Source organism: Lagopus leucura, unplaced genomic scaffold (genome assembly GCF_019238085.1).
Source record: "Lagopus leucura isolate 7727_CA_CO unplaced genomic scaffold, USGS_WTPT01 Super-Scaffold_100001, whole genome shotgun sequence".
Taxonomy (NCBI): Eukaryota; Metazoa; Chordata; class Aves; order Galliformes; family Phasianidae; genus Lagopus; species Lagopus leucura.
The window spans coordinates 70,423,508-70,449,486 of NW_024962262.1; the positions used below are offsets into that span (position 1 = coordinate 70,423,508).

The window sequence follows — 25,979 nt, forward strand, 5'->3', positions numbered from 1 at the left end:
ACACAAATAGCTCTTTGAACATTAGGAAAAAGCCAAATTGCTACCAAAACAAAACAAGGGATATGGAAGTCTTTTACTTGTGATGTTAAGAGCCAGTGTTGGAATCATCGGTGGTCACCATCATGAAGCGTAATGAAAGCCTGTAGTACTCTGTGATGAGGCACAGTCCAACTAGAAAAGAAAAAGAAAAAATCATAAGAAATGCAATGAAAGGGAAATGTAAAGGGAAGAAGAGCTGAGTTCTTTCAGCATCTGAAAGGAGGCACTGTCTGAAATTCCAACATGCTTATTATATATAAATTTGTGGTCCTGAAAACATCCTTCATACTACAATGTCATTGTGCAACTCTGTAACTGCCAAGTGCCAAGTGTATCAAGTGTTGCAATCATTCACGACCACTCAAGAGAGCAGAACCAGTAAAGGCTCAGGGTCTTTAAATGCACCTTTTAATTTAATAGGCCTAGATATGTTTTTATGCTGGGTTATGGGACATGTGTCTTTGATGGAACTGTACAGCTGCTGGAAGAAAAATTACCTTCCCTGTGAGCTCCAGACTGGACAGACTACCCAGACTTTGGGAAGCAATCAGAATATCACCATCACCTACAGAGGCCTCAGAGAAGCTGCTGTACCTGACTATGGAAGGTGGACTTTGTAACATAAGTTTAGGGGAAATTGAGCTTATAGTGAATGTTCAAGGTTCTATAAGCAGATAGCTTGGGTACAGTCTTCCCTTTTCTTTCTTTGTCTTCTAGGTGAGAAACTCTGCACTCAGTGAAGCAAATTACATTATCTGCAAATGCCATCATGATGAATCTAGCAAATTTGCTGTGGTCATGGCAGCTGCATTCTTGTGCGTGAAGCCTCCATCAGGAAGGAGTTCTTAACTGTGGTAACAATGCCAGATAAGCCCCTGCCCAAGAATAAAATGCAATCAGATCCACAGTAAACAGCCATCAATTATGAAGCAATGTTGGGCATTATTTCTCAACACCTCTCTTTTCTGTTCTTAAAGGCACAAACATAAAAAGGGGTGTGAGCATCTAGATTTTACAGATAAAAAAGTGCTGAATCCTATACTGAATCTGTTCCTGAATCTGGAAAAGCATTAAATTTCAAAATTGCAGAAGCAGCACTTGTTAGTGATGAACACTCCTCAGAGCTGTCTATACAGACTCTCTGCGGACTCTTGCAAGAACTACTTTAGCATTATCAACATTTCAGTTTTTTATGTCTAATATTCCACCATTCTTTTTTTTTTTAAATAGCCCCCGCTGAGAAATAAAGAGAAACCCAAGCATATTCAAAAAGGGACAACTTCTGAATCAAACTAATTTCTGCAGTAGCCCTGCCTGTGGCAGGGGAGTTGGAACTTGATGATCCTTGAGGTCCCTTCCAACCCAAGCCATTCTATGGTTCTGTGATTCTATGAGTTAGAGGGGCAGTTTCCCTCTTTTATTTTGCTAATCTGTGGTCTAAAACTAAAAAAAGTATACTTTCTGTGGAAGTGGTCATTGGTGCATTTTAAAGGTGATAAGTGGCTGAGACTAAAGAGATGAAGGAAGATGAGGAAAAGGAGGCTATCATCCTCCTCCACATTCTGCAGCGTCTGAAAAAAGGCAAGAATTGTAAGAATTTCATATTTCTATTTTCACCCACAGCAAACAGGCTTAGGAGGTTTAATACCCTTACACAGAGGATGTTCATCTGCAATTATTTAACCATTTCATGAAGAGCTGAATAGTTAAAGAAAGTAACTTACCACGATTCAGTACTTACATCTGGTAATGTGGAAATCATTAATCATAGAACACTTGGTAGCTGAAGTTGTCAGACTTGATTCTGAAGTTGTATCTTCCCATCTTTCGCTTGCAGTGGAAAATGACAAGGCTCACAACTGCCACCACAAAGCCAAATACAGCAATACCAATGAGGATGATATATCCAACTCCCACACCAGGCTCCTTCTCTCTCTTTGAATCAGATGCTAAAAGAAAAAAAAAAAAAAAAAAAAAGAGGTGAAAGACAAAAGCTTTGAAATTCCTAAATCTTTTCCTTGGGTACAAAGCTTGTCAAGCAGTATAACCTTGCCTACAGATTAGCCAATAGAACTGTGATATCACATTGATACAACATTTTAAAGAAGGTGATTCTCATGGAGAAGTCCAAGTTCTCTTTTTTATGTAAAGTGCAGTGTCCCTACAGACATTATTAGTATGGTATACCTTGGGAATTTGACTCTACAATATTATGAAAAAATAAGAGTTAAAGGATGAGGATTGGTGACTTTGAAATGCTATCTTACTTTTGTAATGCCCCCAGAGATGAAGTCTTCTTCCATCTTAATCCTGCCTCCATCCATCTATAGTTATTAAAAATGTTGATTTGCTTTTACCTACCTATGTAATCCTTCTTTAAACACAAAACATTTAAGGAAAGATTACCCATGTGTGCATGGTCTCTAGGCAGCAGAGATCTGGCCACTGCAGTCAATGGAGCCACACTGAAGGAGTCACCCAACTCTGTAGCCTGGACATTTAGTGATACCTGAGAAGCCCAAGGGTCTCTATAATATCTGCACACATTTACCTGATTCACATATAGGCACTTCCTCATCATTGTTCAAATTTGCAAGCAGATTCTCCTCTCCTATAACACTATATCTCTATGCTTGTGTCTATGCTCTTTCACGCTTCTGATTCATTCTTGTAAGTGTTTGATGTATGTACAAAAATATTTCTGTTTTCATATGCTTCCAGGATAATTCTCATCTACCCATGCTCCTGCACAGTACACAGGGTGTGCAGAAAACAAGGAGCGATACATACGTGTCAGTAATTAGAAATAGGATCTAAGGCAGAGGATAACAGTCCAAGTGACGCAACATCCAGGACATCATTCTAAGACAGACCAAGGCAGTATTGCACAATACATTTATTTTTAGTTAGAATGTTGGTACGTAAAAAAAAAAAAAAAGACAGGCAGTGGAAATGGTACCTTGTAGCCCAACACAGACAAAACAGGACTTCCTGCATCAGTGGCCTTTTCTATGTGGAAGTAATATAGGTAGATGTACAGATAAATTATTTCATGTTTCACTGCAGCGGATTACCTGCCACAATAGCTCATATTCCACTTCAACACAGAGCAGGAAATCATTGTCTGTAGAATCATGGAATCTCTAGAGTTGGAAGGAACCTTTAAAGGCCATCTAGTCCAACTCCTCTGCAGTGAACAGGGACATCCACAGCTAAATCAGGTTGCTCAGGGACTTGATACAGCCTTGCCTTGAAAGTCCCAAGGGGTCAAGGCATCCACCGTATCTCTGGGCATTCTGTTCCAGTGCCTCATCACACCTCATTGTAAAATACTTTTGCTAATATCTAACCTAAATCTACCCTCTTCGAGCTTGAAAACATTTTCCCTTGATCCATCACAACAGGCCATGCTAAAGACTCTGTCCCCTTCTTTCCTTTAGCTCCCCTTTAGATGCTGAAAGGCCGCTATGAGGTCACTTCAGAGCCTTCTCCAGGCTGAACAGCCCCAGCTCTTTCAGCCTGTATGTCTGGCCTCATATTTAAAATGCAATGTGAATATCCAGTATGGAAATATAAGACAATATCTTGTAGCACCAGGCTGCAACAGCTTTGTCTAGGAACTGATAACATGCAAGCCAAACAAAGCTCCCATCTCCACAGGTCCTTTTGTGCAATGGCTGCTTTGCTATATTAGAAGTGTTTCAGTGTCTCCAGTGCAAACGGGAGTGAGCCTTACATGATGCAAATGCTGTACAAAGAAAGCTGTATTCATTGATAAGTTTTTAAAAAAGAACTATTGAGAAATGAACACTGAAGGTCTACTCTAACAGACTCCTACCTATACATAGAGGAAGAAAAATTAAATGTGCTGAATCAGAGTCGGTTTCAAATTCCAAACGAATATTGTGGCCATCACAGTATAGGAGAAAAAAATACCCCAAATCCATTACCAGCCCACAGTCAGAAGAGCATGAAGCAATTGCAAAATGGGCAATCAGTGAGAATGGAGGATGACCTCTGTCTATTCCCAGTAGCCATGTGTTAAAACTATGGTGTTGGTGTGTACAAATACTCTCAGTGAGTGCTTTGTGCCAATACATTATGAATACAAATGGCTGGAGGAGGCCAAATAATTGCAAATGTTAACAGCAGCGGTTGCCCTTTAACACAACTCAGGATAAATGCAGAAAAGGCAGAAGCATAACAGATTGCTTGTATGCAGAACTGGCGTTGACCGTCTGTTAACCTATGCTGCACCACTCTTCCAGGTTGACTAAAGTGCCGTGCATCGGCAAGGCTCTCCACCTTCCCTCGCAGTAATAATGAAGTCAGCATCAGGAAGTTTAAGGAAACACAGCAACACAATCTCTGACATCCTTTGATTTAGAAATTCAGAGCTCAATATAATTGTGACCTAAGTACAATGTAAACACTAGAAAAACTGATTGCAATCTAAGTCACAAACCACTTTCGCACTCTGCTAGTTTAATTGCTGCTTGATTTCATGGCTGTTGTACTTGCTGCCCTGTGAAATAGCTACACGTTTTTCCTCTCCTTTTCATTCCCTTGACAATTTGATAGTCTCTTTGCCAGAAGGCACACACTTTTTCATGCTGCCACAGGGCTTCAGCGAGAACTGTTCCTCAGAAAAATATGTTGAGGATTTTGTTTCATAGGTTTTCAGATTCCTTTGCAATGAAAAAGAGTCTTAAGATGGTGGTTACTCTCTGTACCCCCTTCTGCAAACATCTATTCGTAACTCACCGGCAGATTTACACAGAGGACCCCAGGATGTTCTGTGGGTAGCGACGATTTCACCGATTTTCAGGGATCGAGCTGCATGGCATCTCTGCAACAATCAATTCAGCAAGTCGTGACTAACGGATAACACAAAACCTTTTGGAGAGTCTGTGAAAGCCCAGTGCTATTCTGACCCACAGAAGTTTGTGTTTCTTAGTGTTATGCTTTGTTTCACTGAAGCCAGTAAATCAAAGTTCAAAGGAAATGGCATTAGGGAAATACTGGTTTAAAATCTGCAGTTAGATAGATTGCAAGACATGGCTGTGGACAGATTTCTCATAGACAGTTTCCTTCTTTCTGTTAACTCTCTGTTTTGGAGAAACCTTACAGGGAAATAAAGCTTCTCACTCTGTCTATGTGTGCAACACACAGCACATTCCTCTTCTGCACATCTCCTTGGCAGTGCCCTTCAGTTTGTTTGCTGTCCTGTAAGACACAATCTAAAGGTCTGTACTGGGAACAGCAGACTGCTGAGGTTATTCAGAAGATACTGTGGCTTTCCCAGAAATGCATATAAATACGGAGAAACATAAGAAAACAAGGAAGTGCAAGGGTGTCTCACCAAGCTTGACTGCACAAGAATGTCTCACCAGTGTTACCAGCCTGGTTACCCTGAGGCACCTCTATAATCCACTGCCAGCAAGTGTCCATAGCCAGGCCAGCCCACCAAAAAATACCCCTGTGGGTGTAACTTTGGTCTATTCTTGAACAGCTTTCCCATTCAGACAGATCCACAGCTAGACAATACGCTCACATAGCCATTCCCTGGTGTCAGTGGTTCCATAGTTCCCGCTGGTGGTGAAGCAGCCTTGTTCCACCAAGTGCATGGGTGGTGGCAGCACAGCTTTCTTCTTCCCATCCAAAGTCATGTTTCCTACTCATTTCTTACCACCATACTCCCTAATTTTTCAGAGCATCTTACTCTCTTCTCCAAGAAAACAAGGAATAAAGAGTGAATAAGAAGATTACACAGAGCAAGTAAGTCTACTACTCAACTCAAACTCAAGCAGCTAAACTGCTCTATCAGCAAACCTACCAGAAATGCAACTGTTTGATTCCTCACAGAAGCAATACCAGCCCGTTCAGATCCTGTCCTGCCCATCCCTCTTCTTCCCTTGCCTCTCACCTTCTTCCACATCCTTTCTCAGCTCTGCAGGACACTGCTTGTGCAACCGTTCCATGAACCTGGGGAAGGATCCAGCCCCCCCAGTGGGGCATAGCCTGGGGGTTGCTCATACACTGATACTTGATGCTCTAAATCAGCTGTGAAACCATCTTTCCATCTGTCAAATTTCTCAACCCTACTTATTTTATTTTTATCTTTTTTTTTTTAAATCTGGGGGAAGCTTTATAGCTTGAGGAAGGAAACTAGTATCTTTAGCTTGCCATTTTTAATCTTTTAGGAAGAGATCATTTACTTTATAATGAGCTTAAGCTGAGTTATTTAGAATAGAGGAAGGTGTTAAACAATGGAGGAGTACCAAACTCTTAATGAAAACATCCTCAGTGGGAGAAAAATAAAAAAAAAAGAAACAGGAAAGTTGGCAGACAGGAGGGAGAACTCCTGTGTAAAGGGCATAAAGGGGAAGAAAAAATAAAAAGAGAGGAAAAAAAGTTATCAGCAAAGCCTGATTATTATTATTATTTCATTTTCATGGTAGCAACACATTTTTGGATTAAGCAGTGTGTAATCTTCATGCAGAATTAAAAGGAAACGATGCTTTGAAGCACTGGAGGAAGACAGTTAGGAAGTGAACTTTTTATGAAAACATTGTTTGATGTACTACTCATAAAAGCAGCAGACTTTTTAAAAGCCCTGTTAAAATCTATTAGATTCACAGCCCTAGAAACTTAAAGTCGTGGTGCTTCCTCTCCTAGCACCTAAACCCTGACCTGGAGGAACAAATCTCAAGGGGAATAAGAAAGGACAGAAAGGCATCCCAAATCCATTTGCTTAGACGTTCTCACTGAAACTGCCAATATGGGTGGTAGCTGTTTGTGACATGCCTATGTGATCTGACACATTTCTGAACAGTCTCTCTCGCAGTAACTTCTGCTCATTGCCTTCCAGCCACCCCTAGGATGAGGTGAAAGGTTCAGTCCCCAAGTCCCCCAGCCTTTTAGCACCCATTGCTGTGCACAATCCACGCTTCTAACTACAAGGATTTGAAATAGGAAGAAAGGGGAGACACTTCCATATGGCTGTAGTTCTTCCCCATTCCTCCCTGCTCTCAGTAGAGGATGAAGGAGATATTTTAAACCCAGTTTGGAAACACGATTCCTTCAGTTACAATGAAGGACCACACAAGGCACATCAGAGAGTAACAGCACATAGCAAAACCCTTACTGTCCTGCAGGTGCTTCCCTGTGTCTCCATGCAGATACGAATTTTGCAGTGTAGGTAAACTACAGAGTTGTTGACAAAGGAAAAAATCTTCATCTTAAACTGTGCTTTGCTTGAATTTCCATTCTCTAGAAGCGTGGTGTATGTATTTGGAATAGGACAGCTGAAAAGGAGGAAAAAATTACACATAGCAGCTATAGAAGTCACAGAATGGCCAGGGTTGGAAGGGACCTCAAGGATCATGAATCTCCAACCCCCCTGCCACATGCAAGGGCCACCAACCTCTCCATTTCATACCAGACCAGGCTGCCCAGGGCCCCATCCAACCTGGCCTTGAACATCTCCAGGGATGGGACATCTACAACCTCTCTGGGCAGCCTGTGCCAGCACCTCACCACTCTCTCTGTAAAGAACTTGAGTCATGTTGTGGATATAGCGTAGGAAGGATAAGGAACTATTGCTGCTTTACTATCACAGACAGCAAATAGAATAGGAGATACAAGAGGTAGTTGTGGGGATGGAAAAGAAGAGAAAGAGTGCCAGAGAGCACTTAAGTTGGCTTCACCAAACACAAAGTGAAACCAACAACTTATTAATGGGAATAATTTTGTTGCTAAGAAAAATGACTATCCTGAGTTTCAGATGGAAAGTGAACATAGGGAACATGATGTCAAGGTGAATTTGGAGATCCAGACAGGAACAAGCATTCTCCTTTACCAGAGGCTGCATTAATATTGTTTGTGTCAACCAACCTACACCTTTCGTGATGAGAGTTACATAAGATCTTGTTAATATCTCAACCATAGAGATATGGGTAAAGCACACATTTCAAATATTCCTTCACTGTTGTCCGTGAAAATCATCTATTCCTTCCAGTCATAGGTACAATGCCTTTACGAAACAATGGGGAAGATAACCAAACTCTAAAAATGACCACATTGCACTTTAAAAAAAACTTCTCTTCATACTTTGTTCTAATGTTTGACCAGCTGAACATTAAGGGATAGTGTATATAAATGCAGAAAACACACAGAAAAGATATTTTAAATAAAACACATTTACAGTTCACGCCATTGGAAGATTCAAGGTAGGGCACATATTATTTCCAAGTGACATTTGCTTTACCTGTTCTTGATAAAAGCAAACGAGAGGGGATCCACTGAATTGTTGGTCGGAGTTGCCCAGCAGTCAGTGAGGACCACTTTCAGCTTGCTGTCATCTCTCTGAATCCCTACTTCAATCAGGACATCATCACTGGCAGAGATACTGAAATTTTTTGGTATTGGGGAGTTTCCAATAAATAACTGCATTTCTGTTCTGAAGCGTCCAGATCCATGTAAATCCTCAAAAATAGTGTAAATTCTGAAACAACAATTTGATTTTTTTTTTTTTAAAGACCACAGGTTCGACTGCTTCAGTAAGTCATAAAATGGTGCCTCAAACTCTTGTGCATTTAAGTAGTGAAAAGTTATCTGCAACCTAGGATAATAGGGAAATGTTTAAGAGAAAAGGGGGAAGATGCATCAAGTTTTCTGCTGGAGTGTTAGGAAGCACGGAAATGCAAGAGGAAGAACTCCAAGTGTAGAATGTCATGGCAATACAAATAGAGCAGATAGATATTTGAGTAGTCTCGAAGGGCTACAAGACTATGATCTGTCTTAAAGGCCCAAATAAGGTCAGTAAAAGCTCAGCACAGAAGGTAAGAGAGGAAAAGAAACACATTTGAACAGTGTGTGAAAGACATTAGAAAATTAGACAGCTTAGAGAGAAGGGGCTGGAGAAGGATTTGTACAAAGGGAGAACATTGACCAGCAGAGCAAAGCTTGAACTTGTGCCTTTGCTGAGAGCATAAACAGTAGATTTGATTCCGTGTTAGTATGCTGCTACTACTTATGGCTACATGTGATTGCCCAGGAAGGCAAAGAGCAGGAATCCTGTCTCCCAGAGATGCACCAGTAGCTCCCAAAATTATATTTTCATCTATGGCTTGTCCAGATAATGGTCATGCAGTACACCAGCATTTCAAAGCACAGATACTTCTTACCCTTCTGCAGTGTATCCAGAGGAAGTCAAGAGATTGTTTTGAAACACACAATGAATAGGACTGGCAACTTTTAAGTGGTGGATTACTCCCTGAGCAGAATCATCATTCCGTAGCATGGTTTTCACTATGGTGTTAGTCACATTCTGGAACACAGGAAAAGAGAAAGCATAACTTGATCACTGCTCCACAAGGCAATTTCTGTACATGCAATTTGGCATGGTCTGAGTGAAAAATTTGTTTTGGGATCCATAGAGGCATCTACAGCTTCTAATTACTGGGAGGAACTGAGGTGTTTTCTAAGTATGATACTGAAATTTCTCTTAAGAAAAAAGAAGTTTCTGGCAGCTGCAGAGGAAGTCCAGAGAGGTAGAAAAAGGGGATTTTGGCTTGGAGAGGCTCTTGAGCTTTCCTGCTGAACGCCAGAGATGCTCTTTCTTGCTTGCCCTCTGCCCCAAACACATGGGCAACTTTCTACTCACATTAAAGGGTTTTCTTTTTCCAAAGACATTTATTTGCCCAACACTTCAGCAATGAACAGACTGTACCCCTAGATGGGCAACTGCCATTGCCCCTTTCGGAGAGGGAAAGTGAGTGCTCTGGGTGTTCTTGGCTTTCCCTAGCTCAGGGTACTTACAGTCTCAACTTCCGTGCCACACTCACTCCAGCCAGCCTGCAGCACAGCATGAGTGCCATTGCTGATGCTCACATTGCAAAGAGGCTCCCCCAGGTACAGAGAGGATTCAGGGATGGATTCCTGAAGTAAAAATCCCTTTTGGATGGCAAGAATGGTCTTCTCAATTTCACAGAACACTGTCACTGCATCTTTGATGGAAACCTCCTGGGCAGGCTTAATGAGGGGGGCAGGAGATGCTCGAGGAGGAAGATTGTAGGCTGACTCAGAACCCATGGTAAGAACAGGTAGTGTCACACTGGAGAATGGGGTGTCTTCCAAAGCTTTGTTTTGAGCAGCAGATAAGTTCAATGAAGCAATGGAGGAAATATAAGTTGAAGTCTCCAAAGATGCAACAGGTAAAACTGGGCTGGGTACAGGCTTCCTGTCCACCACAGTTCCCTCCTGGCTCATAGGAAATGCTGAAGAGTAACAAAAATAAAGGTACTAAAGTAATTTACAGATTCAGATTGATTTGATAACATAAAAGCAAACCTATCTGAGGAAACTCACAGTTACTGGCAGAAAGATAGGAAATACAGAAGTAGCCTTTTTAACCAGCTATACGTACTGCCACAGCTTTCTTTCTTTTTTATTTTTGGCTTTTTTTTTTTTAATTTTTTATGTTTTTTAAGAAATAACCCATAAAGCACTTGTGAGAAAAGCCAAAGTGCTTTATCTCATGAGAGCTGCAATAATTAGTATGCTTGAGCAAAGCACATATACACAGCTTTTGGATGATCAGGACTTGCAGGAGATCCTCAATTGCAAGCGTCTGAGCAAGTGTTCAAAACTTTTTGCCTAGTTCCATGGTGCACCTCTGGCTGTGGGATATAAACAGAAGCAGAATTTGTTTAAAATTCTGGTCCCCTTTTGGGCAGTTTTACCCAGAAAATATTATACTGAGTGCTTTGGAAACACCACTTATGAGGGACATGCAGGACAAATTTATGCAGCAGGTCCATCTTGCACACATTTGCCTGGAGAGATACAGTTGGCAGTTAACGCAGACACTGGTTGGAATCTGTTATGATTCTAGGAAGAAGGCAAGCAGGGGAAAAGGAAAAGCAGAGATTGAGATCAGCATGTATGTCAAACACTGCTTTCAGCACAGACTCTAGGGATACCCCATGGCACTTTGGTACTAGAAATAACCTTTGTGTCTGACTTAGAATCAGAGAATGGTATGAGTTGGAAGGGACCCTAATAGGCTATCTGGTCCAACTCCCCTGCAGTGAACAGGGACACCTACAGTACATCAAGTTGCTCAGAGCCCTGTCCAGCCTGTCCTTGGATGTCTTCAGGGATGAGGCTTCCACCACCTCTCAGGTCAACCTGTGCCAGTACTTCACCAAAAGACTTAGAGAGCACCTATATAATAAACTTAGTTTGCAGTGGAACAGGATGCGTCTCATGGCACAAAAATTCTCTTCAGCAGTTTTTAATTGACTGCAAATGCAAATGACTTTTTTTTTTTTTTTTTTTCCCAAGCAATGTAGATGTATATATATGCACACATCCTCTGGAGCTTTCCAGTTTTCAGGAATGCCCCAAATTGAAAAGTTGGGGATTTGAATGTAAGCAGAATCTGAAGTTTGTGCTCTTTCCAAGCTGAATTTCCCAAAAGCTTGTTATCATAACAAATGTGATGGTTCAACAAAACAGAGCAAAAGTTGGTATCAGCTCACAGATCCTTGTGACTTCTTCAGCCAATGAGTAGCTTATCACTATGGTTGCAAAAACAAGCACAAATTACAGAAGAAGCCTAAAAGGATTTAGAAGCTCAAAAACTGATTATATGTCAGCTTACAAATGATTCAAGGAAAGACAGAAGGAGCTAGATGAATCAGCTAATACAAAACAGTCATTTATCATACTGTACTAACTTTTCATCCCTGAGGCAACACAGAGATCATACCGTGCAACTGCTTTCTACTACCTTACTGCCAATGAAAATAACATACTTCTAATGGCAAAAATGAGAAAACAGAACTAATAGAAGACTCTTAGAAAGATAGCATTAAACATTAATATAATCAAATGAGATTATTGCAGTCAGAAATACATAAACTCCACTGCAAGTCTTTCTCCATTAGCATGCATACAAGAAATCGAATTCAACCTTGGCAAAATTTCAGGGCCTGAGGCAAGAATGACCTTGATCCAACAGTGCTCAGAGTTCAGTTAGCTATTAGATAGTAAGAAAAAATTGCCTGCACAGTTTCTTCCAGGTCTTTCTGGATGCACATCGGCAAATCCGTCATTGCAACTACAGTGGTAAAATCCAAGTGTGTTATAGCATGATGCATCTGGGGAGCAGTCATCTTCTTCACTCTTGCACTCATCATAATCTGTTGGGTATATTTAAGCAAAAGGCAAAGATGAAGAGTGTATAAATGGAAACATGGTATTTCTGAAGCAGGTTCAAGGGGTAGGCACCCCACAAAGCACTACCATGAGTTAGCCACGATCTTAGAAATTAACCTGAGGTGCAACTTCCCAGATTCACCATTGCAAGGATAACAGGCAACAGGAATGTACAGAGCAGGCCACGTACTTGCTTTTGATGTCATTTTGCCTGAGACTTTAATTGGCAGCTTGTAACAATAACATTTGGACAAACTTATCACATTCAGGATATATAACTTGATATTGCTTTCAGAGATGACACATCAGTTTGTGGAACAGGATTCAACAGTAGTTAGTCAGGAGACTACTGTTTATTGTTACTGACTTAGATCTCATAAAGAAAAAGAGATTCAACAATAAGCCATTGTGCTCATCTTGACAAACTGTTTACTTTCATCCGAACTCCTGGCCCGCAGGTGAGCAAAGGAAACGCATACTCCCAGTGCAGGAATTTTCATTTATTTGAGCCTTGCATTTCTATCTTATTCAAAATTATCAGTGCAATGCAGAGAGTAATGTGTTTCAGAATAATTTTAAATGAAGTTAACTATGTCTGTGTACAATGACACGTTTCCACTGGTGGCTAATAAAACCCTCAGTTTGTTACAGTTTCTAATAACTCCATATCTTCCTTCTCTATAAAATTATTGCTAGCTAGAGACAAAGAGACGAGTTTGTTCTGATCAGGTGAAACCTCTTTTCTTATCTTTTGATGTTTTCTGAAAAAGCTTATTGGATGGATAATTAGAAGCAATATAAAACAGTGAATGGTTTCTCATCCATTTGTTTTACAGATATTTTCACGTAAAAAGAAACCATAATAATAGTAGGCTTTATGATCTTTCTAGTTCTGAAGAACAATTGGGCTGTAAGCAGCTCCTTACCATTTATGGAGAGACTGTTCTTGTCAACTGTGAAATAGGAGCTGTGTTCAATTGCATCACGAAAAGTGGTGATGATGTAGTAGATATCCACATCTTCTGCAATCAGTAAGTGGAAACTTACCACAGTGCTCCCATTAGTAATATCAGTTATCAAAACTTTAATCAGACCAGCATCCATCTGCTGAAGGATGTCAAGGGGCAGAGATTTATGTACCTGGAATGAAAACAAAGTACACAATTTTAATGTGTAGATAGAATTTTAATGAGTAGATAGAAGCAATTATACTTTAGGCATTGTACATTGCCCAGAAAAGAATATTGTGCATTACGATTGTGCTTCATACTCTGGAGGGAAACAACATTAAAAATTACTCTTTGCTTTATAATATTTTCACTCTATAGTAGCTAAAGGATAGGGCATATATTTAACTGTGAGCATTAAAGAAGTGATTAAGATACTTCATCTGTCATTTGGCACAACTCCTTGCAAAGGCCTCTGATAACAGCAGGGGAGAGAAGAAATTGCAGGAATGCAGAATCGTAAAATCACTTAGGTTGGAAAAACCTGTAAGATCAAGTCCAATCATCACATAACACTATATCTACCCCACCACTAAACCACATCCCTAAGCAATATATCTACATATATCTTAAGTACTTTCAGGAATGGGAACACCATCACTTCACTGGGCAGCCCTTCCCAATGCCTCACCAGTCCTTCTGTGAAGACATTCTTCCTGACATCCAATTTAAGCCTCTCCTGATACAACTTGAGGCCATTTACTCAGGTGACAGGTGATAGGATGCAAGAATAGAAACTGGCAGCCAGCTTGCTACCATCTCCTTGCAGATGATTGTAGAGAGTGATGAGGTCTGCGCTCAAAATCCTCCAGACTGAAAAGCCACAGTTCCCTCAGCCATTTCTCATGTCATTTTCTCATCCCTTTACCAGATTCACTGCTCTTCTCTGAACATGTTCCAATAAGTCAGTGGCCTTCTTGTAGTGATGGGTCCAAAACTTAGCACACTGCTTGAGGTACAGTGTCAGTGGTGCTGCACAAGGGGACAATCATTTCCCTAGTCCTGCTGGCCATGCGATTTTTGATGCAGGCCAGGATGCCATTGGCTTTCTTGGCCACCTAGGCTCACTGCTGACTCATGCTGACCAGTGCCCCTGGGACCTTTTCTGTCAGGCAGCTTCCCAGCCACTCTTCCCCAAAGCCATGCTTCAAAGAGTTGTCATGACCCAAGTGTAGCACACAACATTTAGCCTTCTTGAACACCATACAAGGTGGATCACAAATCCTTCCTGAGCATCCAAGAGCCAGGCTAAGGAATGGCTCCACAACACTTTGAATGGGGACAGTCTCCCTCAAAGCAATGCAGTGCTAAGCCTCGACTGAGCTGAGGGCATCCTGGAGAAGTCAGTAAAGTTTACGGTATTGTATACAGTCACCTTGCAATTCACTAGCAGCCAAAGAGAGAAAACATCACCTGTGCCAAAACACACTGGGCCTCAGCTTTGGGCAGCCTAGAAACAGCCTTGAGAGTACACTAGAGAGCAGGACAGTCAGCTTTCTACAGGACAGTACCACATAGCTCTGCTTGAGGTTTTGCATCTGTTGGGCTACTCAGCTTCCTCATCTCTCATTCAGAGAATAGAAATTAGAGAGCTGAAGAGACTGGAGATGTAGATTTGACCTTCTCTTCCAATTTTCACAGAATCACAGAATCATTGAGGTTGGAAAAAGCTTCTAAATCATCTCGTCCACCTACCAATGTCTCCACCGTGCCCACTCATGTCCCTCAGTGACAGATCCACATGATCCTTGAATAATTCCACCACCTCCCTGGGCAACGCATTTCAGTGCCTCATCATTTTTCTGAAAAGAAATTCTTCCTAATATCCAACCTGAACTGCCCCTTTTGGTACCTATGCAGGGCAGCCATCCATAGGAACATCTCCTCCTGTATTAGAGTGGCAATGGGACAAGTCTGTCAGGCACACATAAGAGCCCAGGGACAAACATCAATTTTGGCATTTGCAGTATCATTGCCCTCCATCTCCAGGCTCAGCACCAGTCAGAGGAAGAACAGACACAGGCCAGATGGCATTGTCTATCAGGACCAACCTAAGATGAGACAGAAGGCTGATAATTAGAGTACAGCTGTAAAGAGTATGTTGAGAAATCATTTTACACAGAAGGACAGACGTCTCAGAGAAACTGGAAAACATCCACAAGTCTTCCCTTCATTGTTTTAATCTGAATGCCCACACAATGAGCCTCACAGGACTGAACAGGATTCCCTTCCTACCTGCAGAGGTCCCCCAAGGGGAAACAGAGAACACACACACACACAGGCTTGCACACCTGTCTGGCACCAGCGTCCAACCACATTGAATGCAGAGTGCAGTGCACATCCGAAGGCCAGGTGCCAGGGTAGGCACAGACTGTGTGATACCACCCATCAACACTGTGACTTTTTCCATTAGGTCTTGGGGATGCTCACAGATCCCCTCTGTTTCATAACATCTTTTCCCCACACGTCTGGGAAGTCTTACTGCATTCTTTCACACTTACAACTAAAAGGTGCAGCAAAAGAAAGAGTGGATCATCACTTCCAAGCCTGAATCAGGTGGTCCTGAGCTGTCAGTGTTATAATCGTGCTTAGAAACTGCCAACAGAAATGCAACAGTAAACTGGCAGCTCACATCCCTGCTCTACTCTAAGACCATCTCTTCAGGTTACAACAGGCACTTCCTTCCCTTGCTCAGCTTCCTAGAGCATTAAGGGGGTGGGTGGGGACTGTGCTGTGATCACCTCCAACCCCTTCTTCCTTTATACATCTCCTGCAGGAAATATCTGCAGCAGAAGGGCTGGAGCTCAGCCACGAGGTCAGACAGAGCTGGTGTCAGAGGAGCAATGCTCAGGGCATAGGCCATGGCTGCTGCCAGAGAAAGCCTAGGGAGAGTCAATAGGGCAGATGTGGGAACTGACAAGACAACTGTCAGAATCCTCATTTCTCTCACACCTGTGCACATAGCCCATGTGCAGGTTTTTGGGGTTTTTTTGTTTGTTTGTTTTTTTCCTGGATTGTCCCAGGTGACTACAACTCTATGTGTCAAAGCAGATGCATCTGTCCACTGTGTATTATCCAGCCAAGCAGACCAAGCTCTGCAGGCATGCTGTAGACCTTTTTTGAGTTGCTGGAATTAATTGCATTGTATGGAGCAAACCTTCTGCTTGCACCCACAAAAGGGCTCCCACATACCAATAAGCCCTATGCAACAAAGCTTGCAGTGCCCCATGCGGGTGTGCAGGCAGAGCTGGGAGAATGCAAGGGGCAACCTCACTGGGAAAGCCTGGGCAGCCCCCAAATCCCTGTTCCCCTAAGCTACAGGGCTTCAGGACACAGTCCCTTCTCCCTTTCTGCCCTTTCACAACAATTTCATAGAATCATTAAGGTTGGAAAGACCTCTACGATCTCCCAACCCAACTACCAGCTTACTCCCACCATGCCCACTGCCCACGTCCCTCAGTGCCACATCCACACGTTTCTTGAGCACCTCCACAGAGATGGTGACTCCACCACCTCCCTGGGCAGCCTGTGCTACTGCCTCACCTTTTCCTGAGAAGAAATTTCTGCCAACATCCATACTGAATTGTTGGTGGTAAGCTCTAAGATTTTGTATTTTAATCTTTTTTTTTTCTTTTTTTTTTTTTTTTTTTTTTTTTTTTTTTTTTTTTTTTTCCTGAACTTCTGGACACTCGCTGATTTCAGAGAGAACTCAGTTCATTCCCAATCTCAACTCTATTTCCTTCTCAGCTTTCTCCTGAAGTTTTTTTGTTTTGTTTTATTGGTGCTTCCCTGTGACTTAGTTTTGGGATGCTTGGTTGGTCGCTTGCTTTTTGTTTGTTTATTTGTTTCTGCCCTTATCCACATTTTTCGTTACAGAGGACTCAGAGCTCAAAAAGCACCACTGTGTTATTCATCTGTGCTTGTATTTAGCCACTAGGTGACACTGCAAAACCCTTTATTCAGAAGACTGCAGGACTTCACTATATGCACCACACCCTGGGCTACCAACATAATTGTTGATGAAGCAGGGCTTGAAAAGACTGAGAAATTTTTAAAAGAAACTTCCATTTTTCTCACTAGAAAAATGAAATATCTTGTATCTGTTGTTGCTACTATTTCTGCAGCACACACAAAACACAGCAGAACCAAACCAGGAGAAATAGGTGTGCCAGAAGAGAACCCCAGGAGAGCAAGGCAACACCAGTAGAACAAATGCCAGTACCAAGCGAAGGGAATGACCCTAATAAAATAAGACAACTACACTCTAATTGTGTAGATGCCTTAATCCCTGTATCAAATTTCCTTGCACACTCAGATAGCTTTGAATGCAATTATTTTAAGTACATTAAGCTATATAAAATGAAGGCTGTGTCAGTTTCAAATGAGAGGTCACCCTGACAAGGCATTGCCAGTTATTAGTTTTCCACTGCGTGTCAGACAGTATTTAAGACACTAGAATTCAAACCAACCTTTTGCATTTAGGAATTTAATACACATCAGTGAGCACATTCTCAATTCACACTTTTCATATTCCTCACTCATTTTCTTGAGGGCAAGCCCTAGTTGTCATGATTTTCTTCTTGGCTGTAGCAAAGAAGACTAAAACACTTTCTTACCCTTAGCTACGTTGTTCTTCAGGCGCAATACAAGTAGGATGATGGAGCTAGTCTGGACAATGACAGTGCAAATTGTCACATCAAGTTATTACCTTGCTTTCACCTACACATTATTTAAGGAACAGCATTTCTTTTTGCTGCGCTGCCAGTTTCACCATGTGGCATTTAAGTGCTAGGGCAGCTCTACACAGAAGACCATTATACACATTAAGGCTTATAAATCCTCTCAATTGTAGATGGTAACTCCAAAGAGGTTTAAGTAAAACCTTCAGCAAAATTTATTTAACTGGAATTTGAGAATGCTTTTAAAATCTCTGAAACTTTCCCTTCATACTTTAAAAGAATCAATTTCTGGCCTTTGCAATCTGGACAAGGAATATGCTGACCTTTTTTTTTCCTGAACTTCCCTTACTTTGGTGTCAAACAACATTTGTAATAAAACACTCATGGCACGTTTTGATGAAGTTTATAGAATCATAGCATCACTAAGGTTGGAAAAGACCACTAAGATCACCTAGTTCAATCATCAGCCCATCTCCACTATGCCCAATAACCTTGTCCCTCAGTGCCACATCCACACAGTTCCCTGGGCAGCCTTTCCAGTATCTTACCACTCCTTCTGAGAAGAAATCCTTCCTAATATCCAACCTGAATCTCCTCTGAGATTGTTAGAGCTATAGGCAGTGGCACAGGGGGTAGATGGAATCATTAACACAGCTCACCTGTAGGTGGTCCACAGAATTGGAGTGCTAGAAAAAGGAGAGCGTGCCTTATAATCACAAGTATTCTTTTTCCAACTGAAACTTTGAGAACCGGGTAAAACCCACACAAAACCTAATCTGGTTCTTTTATATAATCATGTTACAGATTCTCCATACCAACTTGGATCCATGACTTGCTGAATTAAGGCATCCGAATGAGCAGCTCACAAAGAAAATACATTCATTTTAGCCCTTTTTAATAACGTGCTATTGCAAAATAGCCTCAGGCAGCAAGTGATGCTAAATGGAAGTGAGGTCAGTGGAGAGCTGCTCCCTCTTCACTGTGCTAATCACATCCCTTTCACTCTGTGGCTGCTTTTCTGATGTGACAGGTTGGGGCTGAAACAACACAGAGAAAGCTGTGGTGTGCTAACACATCTAGAAAGACGCAAACCAGTAACAACCAGTGGGAAACCTATATGACATCTGAGAAAACACCATGCACAGCTAAACAGAGCACACAGTTTCCTTCTTAGAGTGTTCTCCAATTTCGTGTTGGCCTGACCTCTGCCTGACTACCAAGAGTTGCCAGTAAGTGTCCTGCAGAAGGTGCGTTTGCTGTCAGACTGTAGGTCTGACCACAGTGAGAGGCTGAGGAGACCTCTGCAGTGTTTGAAGAGGCAAACAATGGTCAGTATTGGATCTATCATCCAAGAAGGCAATAAAGCAGCCCAGCATAACCAGAGGTTTTCCAAGCACATGTGTTTGAGCAAACATCAGCAGGAACACACTTCTGATAAAATTAACCAAGAAATGATAAGAGCAATGCTGTCAGAGGCAATATCCGGGCATTAAGAGTGTGCTGAAGGAGGAACTGACATGGCTGTGTGCTTTGATGTCCTGTGCTCTAATTAGAGGCGAGGGCAGAGGTGACTTCACAAGAAACCACACCCTTTGCAGATACAGGGTTACAAGAAAGGATGATTGGAAGGAATGTCAGCCTGTGACAAAGGGTAATAATGATCACAACGTTCATTAATACAGTGATGCACAGGGCAAGGTTAATGCAGCACTGTGCAAATATTCATTAACATTTCAGTGTATCCCTGGAGGAAATAAATAAACCTGTATAACCAGACACAGGAAGCAGAGGAAACAGAGGCTCCAGAGAATCCCAGATCCTTGTCTCAGCCTAAAACACTGCTGCAGGCTCACTCAATGGGAGTCAGATCTCATAGGTGCATTGAGGGATGCTTATGTGGCATATACCCTTCATGGAAAAAGATTACACACGTGGTCACATCCTTTTTAGCCACTTACCTCATCAGTAAAGAGTTGTGCAAAGTTCTGATATTCCTCACTGCTTGCATTGCTAAAGCCTGGTGAGTATTTCACATTTGTTATCCGCACCATTCCATTAAGTTTCTGGAAAGCTGCAGAGTAAAAAAGAAGTCAATTGTATTACATATTCCATGGTTTGTTGACAGTCCCAAGCATGCCTGGCGACATGAGTGCACACAACTGCCAAAGACTAGCTATCTAAAACATAGCTTCAGCACAGGTGTCCAGTAGCAGAGTCTACTTTTTCTGGCTTCTGGATGCCTCTCAAGAAGGACAGACTTCCCATATGACTTGGAGCTGTCAACTCTACCTCACATGCTCTGGGACTTCTGGAATGTTTCTCTATGGCAGTGCTTGGGCATTGAACTTCTCTTCCAACCTCAGCTCCTATCTCAACTCTATTTGTATTGGGAACACACCAGCCCCTCTGGAAGGCAAACCTTTCCAAGTCCTTCCCTCCAGCCTCACAGGAAGGCTTGCCAGCTGCCTGGGATTAGACTTCGACATTTTAGACAGTGTAAAATAAGATTAATCCAAGAGAGTAAACATCTCCTCTCTGAAGCTGTGTGTGCTGAATCACATTAACATGATCTCAAATTATTTAGGTCATTTTTTGATATCACTGTTTTTGGCATTATTACCACAGGCACTGAAGATGATCACAGGCAGAAGAGAAAGCATTTCTGAAGACATGATTCATACCTCTAGCATCTTTTTACTGGCTGACCAGACAAGCTGACTGATATCACCCAATCCCATAACCATCATCACCCAATTACCTTCACATCTGCTAACAAATCATTCTTAGATTTAGCAAGTTCTAACGCAATAATGTCATTTATGAATATGGGATAGTTTTTACCAAAGACTCCAAGAATGCAACCACCTAGCTAAAGATTCACCTTAAAATTATTTCTGAATCAAGCTACCAGTTTTGCTTTCTTTTGTACCATCTTACTTTCCTCCCTATATATTTCTGTCCTGATTTCAAGAGTGCATAAGACATTAATTTCCAGCCCTGATACTGTCAGACTCCTACACTGAGCTTTACTCTCCACATTAACTGTGTTTTCTGATGGAACAATAATGGAAAAGCAGGGCTCTGCATAGACTGTATGGATCACACTGCATCAAAGTCTGTCCTAGTCATACTGGATACAATCTTTTGAGCTGGGACAAGTGCTGGAAGAAGCAAGTGAAGCATCAAGAGAAGCATTGCAGAGGAGAGGAAAGTCATGCCTCCTTAAAGAAGCCACAAAAAAAGGCTTCCTTTGTCCCAATATACTTCTTAACCCCAAAGGAACCCTAACAACAACCACCACCATCACCACAAGCAAGATCAAAGACTTCGGGTTTGCTTTGTGCTGTGGATTGTGCTGCACTGTAAGCATAGGTATTTCATAGGTATTTAGGATATAAACCACTTTTATCTGATAGAGAGAAGGGAAAATGTTCTGAACAATTTTCAAATGGCTATATACAGATATATACGTATATAAATACATATATATATAGGTGTTTAAAAGACATGAACAGACTACGAAGGGTTGGCTGTTAATCTTCCAGGTCAGAGATGTTGCCACAAGGAGGAGCTCTATGTTAAATTTCACCAAATGTGGGGCTTTGCCCTCTCAATTTCCTGCCTCCAGCTGGTGAGACACTCCTGTGGTGCTCCTCTTGGTCCCCAGAAACAAGAAAAAAAGAAAAACTAAAAGACTTAAGCAGTAAATGGAGCTTTTCAATTGAGGTCAATATGTTGAATTCAAAATTATTCTTTCTCCCATTTGGTCAGCAAGCTCCCAAACAGGTTACATGCCTAGCTCTGTTCCTCGGTCTTGCCAATGCTGGGCAACAAAGGATGCAACAAGAGAGAAGGCAAGAGAAGAAAAGAGAAACTGGCATAGCTGCTGTCCAGGACAGCAGGATGGGATATGTGAACTCTGTGGCACCAGTGATCAGGCCTGGTGATGTGCTGGTGGCATAAGAGAAGTTGGAAAAGTAACAGATCTGGATCCGCATGGCCAAAAAACAGAGTTTCCAAGGAGAAAAGAACACAGAAATCAGAAGTGGGGCTGGGTCAATGGAGGCCTTCAGGAACAGGAGATTGTAGGGAAGGGAAAAGAACAGAGGAGTATGGTTTGGGGTCAGGGAGATGTGGAAGGCATGATGGAAAGAGCAAGGATAAACTGAAACAAAACATAAATAGATACCAGTAGCTAATGCACTAAAGAAAAAATATTTTCAGTGATGAGCAGACATGGCAGCATTCCTGTAGCAAAAAAAAAAAAAAAAAAAAAAAAAAAGAGAGAACTGTGGGCTGCTGCTATAGAGCAAGTAGTGGCAGAGCAAGTAGTATATATTTCCATGAGCCACACTTAGAACACTGTATGATTTGCTTCATCTGCTTTGGGAAGAGGAAGTGTAACATTGATAAAGCTATCACCTGAAAGTGAAATTATTATGACATATCAATTTAGAAAAGAGTACCAGTTCCTGCAGGGAAATAATTCTGACATAGACAGACTAATTTCAGCCACCTTCACCCCAGATCACTGAGAAAATTGTGCATCTTCCTGGACTCTGGGTGAAGTTTTCCTTCTCATGCAGTCATACTGCCATGCGTGCATGCCCAGCTGAATGCATACTCACTGTGGTCCATGGCTGGGCTTGGAATTGATCTGGGAGGCAAGGAGAAGCCTGGCAGAGCTGGTGACCCCAGGGCTGTGGTGTGATTCTCAGCCCAAGAGCTGTTCTCTCTTCGTGTCTGTGTGTGTGTGTTGAGAGTGGCACCGAGAATGGAAGCTCCTGCATCTCCTGTGGCTGACAGAGCTGTGACAGGGCCATCTTGAGAGTGGACTTGAGGCTCTTCAAAAGCTGCATGACTTCCAGAGATATCGAAGACTGTCTGGTTTGATAACTTTGGCAATGGAGAACTATGTTGCTCTTGCTTGTCTGTGCCAGTGGATGCATTTGTGAGAGTGGCCACTTGCTGCGATGTACAAGGGGAAGACTCAGCCAATGAGCTCTGCTGTGATGGATTCGTGGTGGTCTGCTGCTCTGCAGTCACAGCTGTGGGGCTATTGTCTCTGGCCATGTGTGGAGTCAGGCTTTTATTCCAAGTGGCTGGAGGAGTGCTGGTGGTGGAAAGGTGGGGGGGTGCTTGCCTCTCACTCAGTGGCAGCACAGCAAGGTGGTGTGTGATGGTGCTCATCTCAGAGCCTGCAGTGATGGTGGGGAAGGCAGAGGCTGCAGAGCTTGCTTCAGGAGCAAGCTGTGTGCTGCTTGCTACTTCAAGGGCTGTTCTTTCAGTCAGAGGGCTCACGATCTCACCTGCAACACAATAGATGTAGCATTGGAACCTCAAACCAGACAAGGAGGCATCAGAGCATGCTGTGTCTGACCTGGAAATTGGGCTGAAACCACACAGCCGCATGCAATAGCTTTACAGAAACATTCAGTATTTCATAAATGCATTGTAGCCCATGTGATTTTTGTGGCATTGAACCTGTTTACCTGCATACACAAAAAAGCAGATTTGAGTCCTGAATCTCTTCTGGTTAGCAGGCCATGGGTAAATGCAGGGGAAGAAATTAGCCACAAAGAGACAAAAATAATATTTATCTGCAGTCGGTCTTTAGGCTCATCAAGGAGAAGTTCAGAGAGACTACATGCAAAGATACAAAGGCAGCTCCAAAACAAATGTCTCATATTTTATTATGGCGGCCCATGACTTCAGAGGAGGACGTTGTGGAAAAGGCAGTAGAGGCTGAATCTTCCTGCCAATATCCCATTACATGTTGTTGCCATGTGACAGATGGCAGTAAGGGTCTGACATGGAAGGCCATATGAAGCAAAGGTGTGTCACTGAATTCCTCTATGCAGAAAAAATGGCACACACTGACATTCATTGACGCTTGCTGACCAAACAGTGAATGTGAGCATAGTGAGCGTCAGTGGTGAGTTTCAGCAGTAGTGACAGTGACAGTGTGTCACCTCTGCTGGTTCATACTGTTATGAGCGCAACATGTGGGCTCTTGTTAATTGCTGGCAAAAATGAGAGCTAATGTCAATGACTGTGTTGACAAATAGTGTTCTGTAGCTGAGAATTTGCTCTATCAAACAGTGTTATTGTGCTGTTTGTGTATGTTGTAATTTCTCGGAAATAAATAGGAGGCATTACTTTCAGAACAACCAATGTGTGAGTCCTACTTTCACGTATAGAGAGGTTCTTCTTTGGCCAGAGACTCCAAAGGTGCATCTCTACGTATTTTGTGAGCTATATAAAAAGTTGCAATAAAAGCACAGGTAGAAAATTATAACTTATTTCAACTTTCGATGGCAAAGGGAAATGACATGGTAGTCTTCTGCTCACCCTCACAGTTTCTTCCAGGCCGGGATGGATTGGTGTCCATGGTTGTCTTGCATCTGCAGAGATATGAGCCCATCAGATTGATACAATGTGCAAACATGGAGCAGTCATTGTCGGTGGGAGAAGCACATTCATCCCAGTCTGTAAGATAAAAATGAGGAGATCAGTGAGACAGCCCCCTATCTGCATTGAGCTAGAAATCATCACAAGAAGTCCTTTATTCAGTATTCGAATTTAAGAATGTGATCTGTCATTTGCCTGACAGACAAGCTCTAAGTGATGCAGAACGCTAACGGCGTTGTTGTCCTGTCACATAAAAATCAACCTTTGTCCTTGTACACTTAAAAATATCTTCTCCAGGTACTGATTTTTTTCAGACTTTTTTTGTTGTTCTAGAATTAAACGCTTACTTGTAGTGAGAAAAATTCTGTGTGCCTGTACCAGGGCTACCTCATAAATACACAGTTCTGCATAGCATACCTCCATTAGTAATGGATAGTTCTGTTACCACTAGCTATCATGAGCTAGAATAGTAAATAGGAACTGAATCCAAATCATTTTCTGCTTCAAATAAAAGGTAAATGCAAATAGTAAGCACTCTTCATCTCTTAACAGAGGAAGTGCTAGGGGAAAAAAAAAAAACTCTTTTTATAAATAATTTATTTTCACAGGTAACACTAAACAGACGTGATTCCCTCTGGGACAGTCTCAGAAAAAAACATCCTAGCTCATCAAGGCATCAATATGCTATAAGGGTGTTCCTTAAGTCTGATTTCCACCACTGTGAATGCATTAGAGATGCTTCTCCCGTAGGGTCACAGATCAGTTTTATGGCTGAGTGCCTTCACTCCTGAAGAATTTTGCTCTGGAGTCTCATACCACCACTTGCAACTGTTCCAGTACACAGGCAAAGGATGAGTTAACACTTTGCATATGAACAATCCCACTGAATTCCATGTGACCACTCCCTGTGTGCACTCACTTGTGCATATACATTCACTGCCTCTGAGCAGAGAGCAGAAAACTAGTCTGAGTGCCATCTCTTGGGTTAAATAATTTTGATCAGAGGCTCGAAAATTGTTCTGAACAATGTGTTATTGCAAGTACTTGTTCTGCAAATATGCAGAGATTAGTCACAGAGATTAATTCTCAGAAACAAAGGAAAGCCCCAGTCTAGAAAGAGAAAGCACAGAGCATGTGTGCATGCACATACAGGCGTGCATCTCTTTGCTTGCACGCAGGCTTCCCCTTTCCTCCCAGTTCATATTTCAGTTCTTTTCTCCTTCTTCCTCATTAGATAATTGGTGTATCCATGATTGTTTCCATTAGGTAATTCCATGTGACTGTGGCCAGCATCTGGGTATTAATTTACAGCCTGAGCCACTCAGGGGGAATGCAAGAGCACACAGGACTGACTCCAACACCAGCAGTGGAAGTGCTCTCCCTCATGACTTATTGTGCCATGAGGTAAATGTGACTCCTGATGGCTTCAGACACCATCAGAGAGATGCTCAAATGCTAATGCCAAGTAAGTTACATTCACTGGTTCCATTGGCTCAGAGGGTTTTCTTTCCCATTACCTAGCAGGGCTTTTTAAGCAGACTTCACTTCTGAAACCACATTCAACTACACATCAGGCCAAACACTGATACTGTCTTCTCTGTCCTCCATAGTGCTAGCA

General features: G+C 42.1%; 1 protein-coding gene across 1 annotated transcript in view; it reads right to left on the minus strand.

The window, feature by feature from the left end:
- Window positions 1-1,800: 1,800 nt before the first annotated feature.
- Window positions 1,801-25,979, minus strand: part of UMODL1 (uromodulin like 1) — a 39,616-nt gene continuing 15,437 nt past the window's right edge. Inside the window, exons 10-20 of the mRNA XM_042866806.1 lie at window positions 24,302-24,439; window positions 22,579-23,259; window positions 19,909-20,021; window positions 13,191-13,404; window positions 12,111-12,248; window positions 9,862-10,319; window positions 9,228-9,370; window positions 8,309-8,545; window positions 7,187-7,346; window positions 4,787-4,888; window positions 1,801-1,965 (exon numbers count right to left, since the gene is read on the minus strand). Of these exons, the coding sequence (XP_042722740.1) occupies window positions 1,801-1,965; window positions 4,787-4,888; window positions 7,187-7,346; window positions 8,309-8,545; window positions 9,228-9,370; window positions 9,862-10,319; window positions 12,111-12,248; window positions 13,191-13,404; window positions 19,909-20,021; window positions 22,579-23,259; window positions 24,302-24,439 (2,549 nt within the window). The remainder of the gene's footprint in view (window positions 1,966-4,786; window positions 4,889-7,186; window positions 7,347-8,308; window positions 8,546-9,227; window positions 9,371-9,861; window positions 10,320-12,110; window positions 12,249-13,190; window positions 13,405-19,908; window positions 20,022-22,578; window positions 23,260-24,301; window positions 24,440-25,979) is intronic.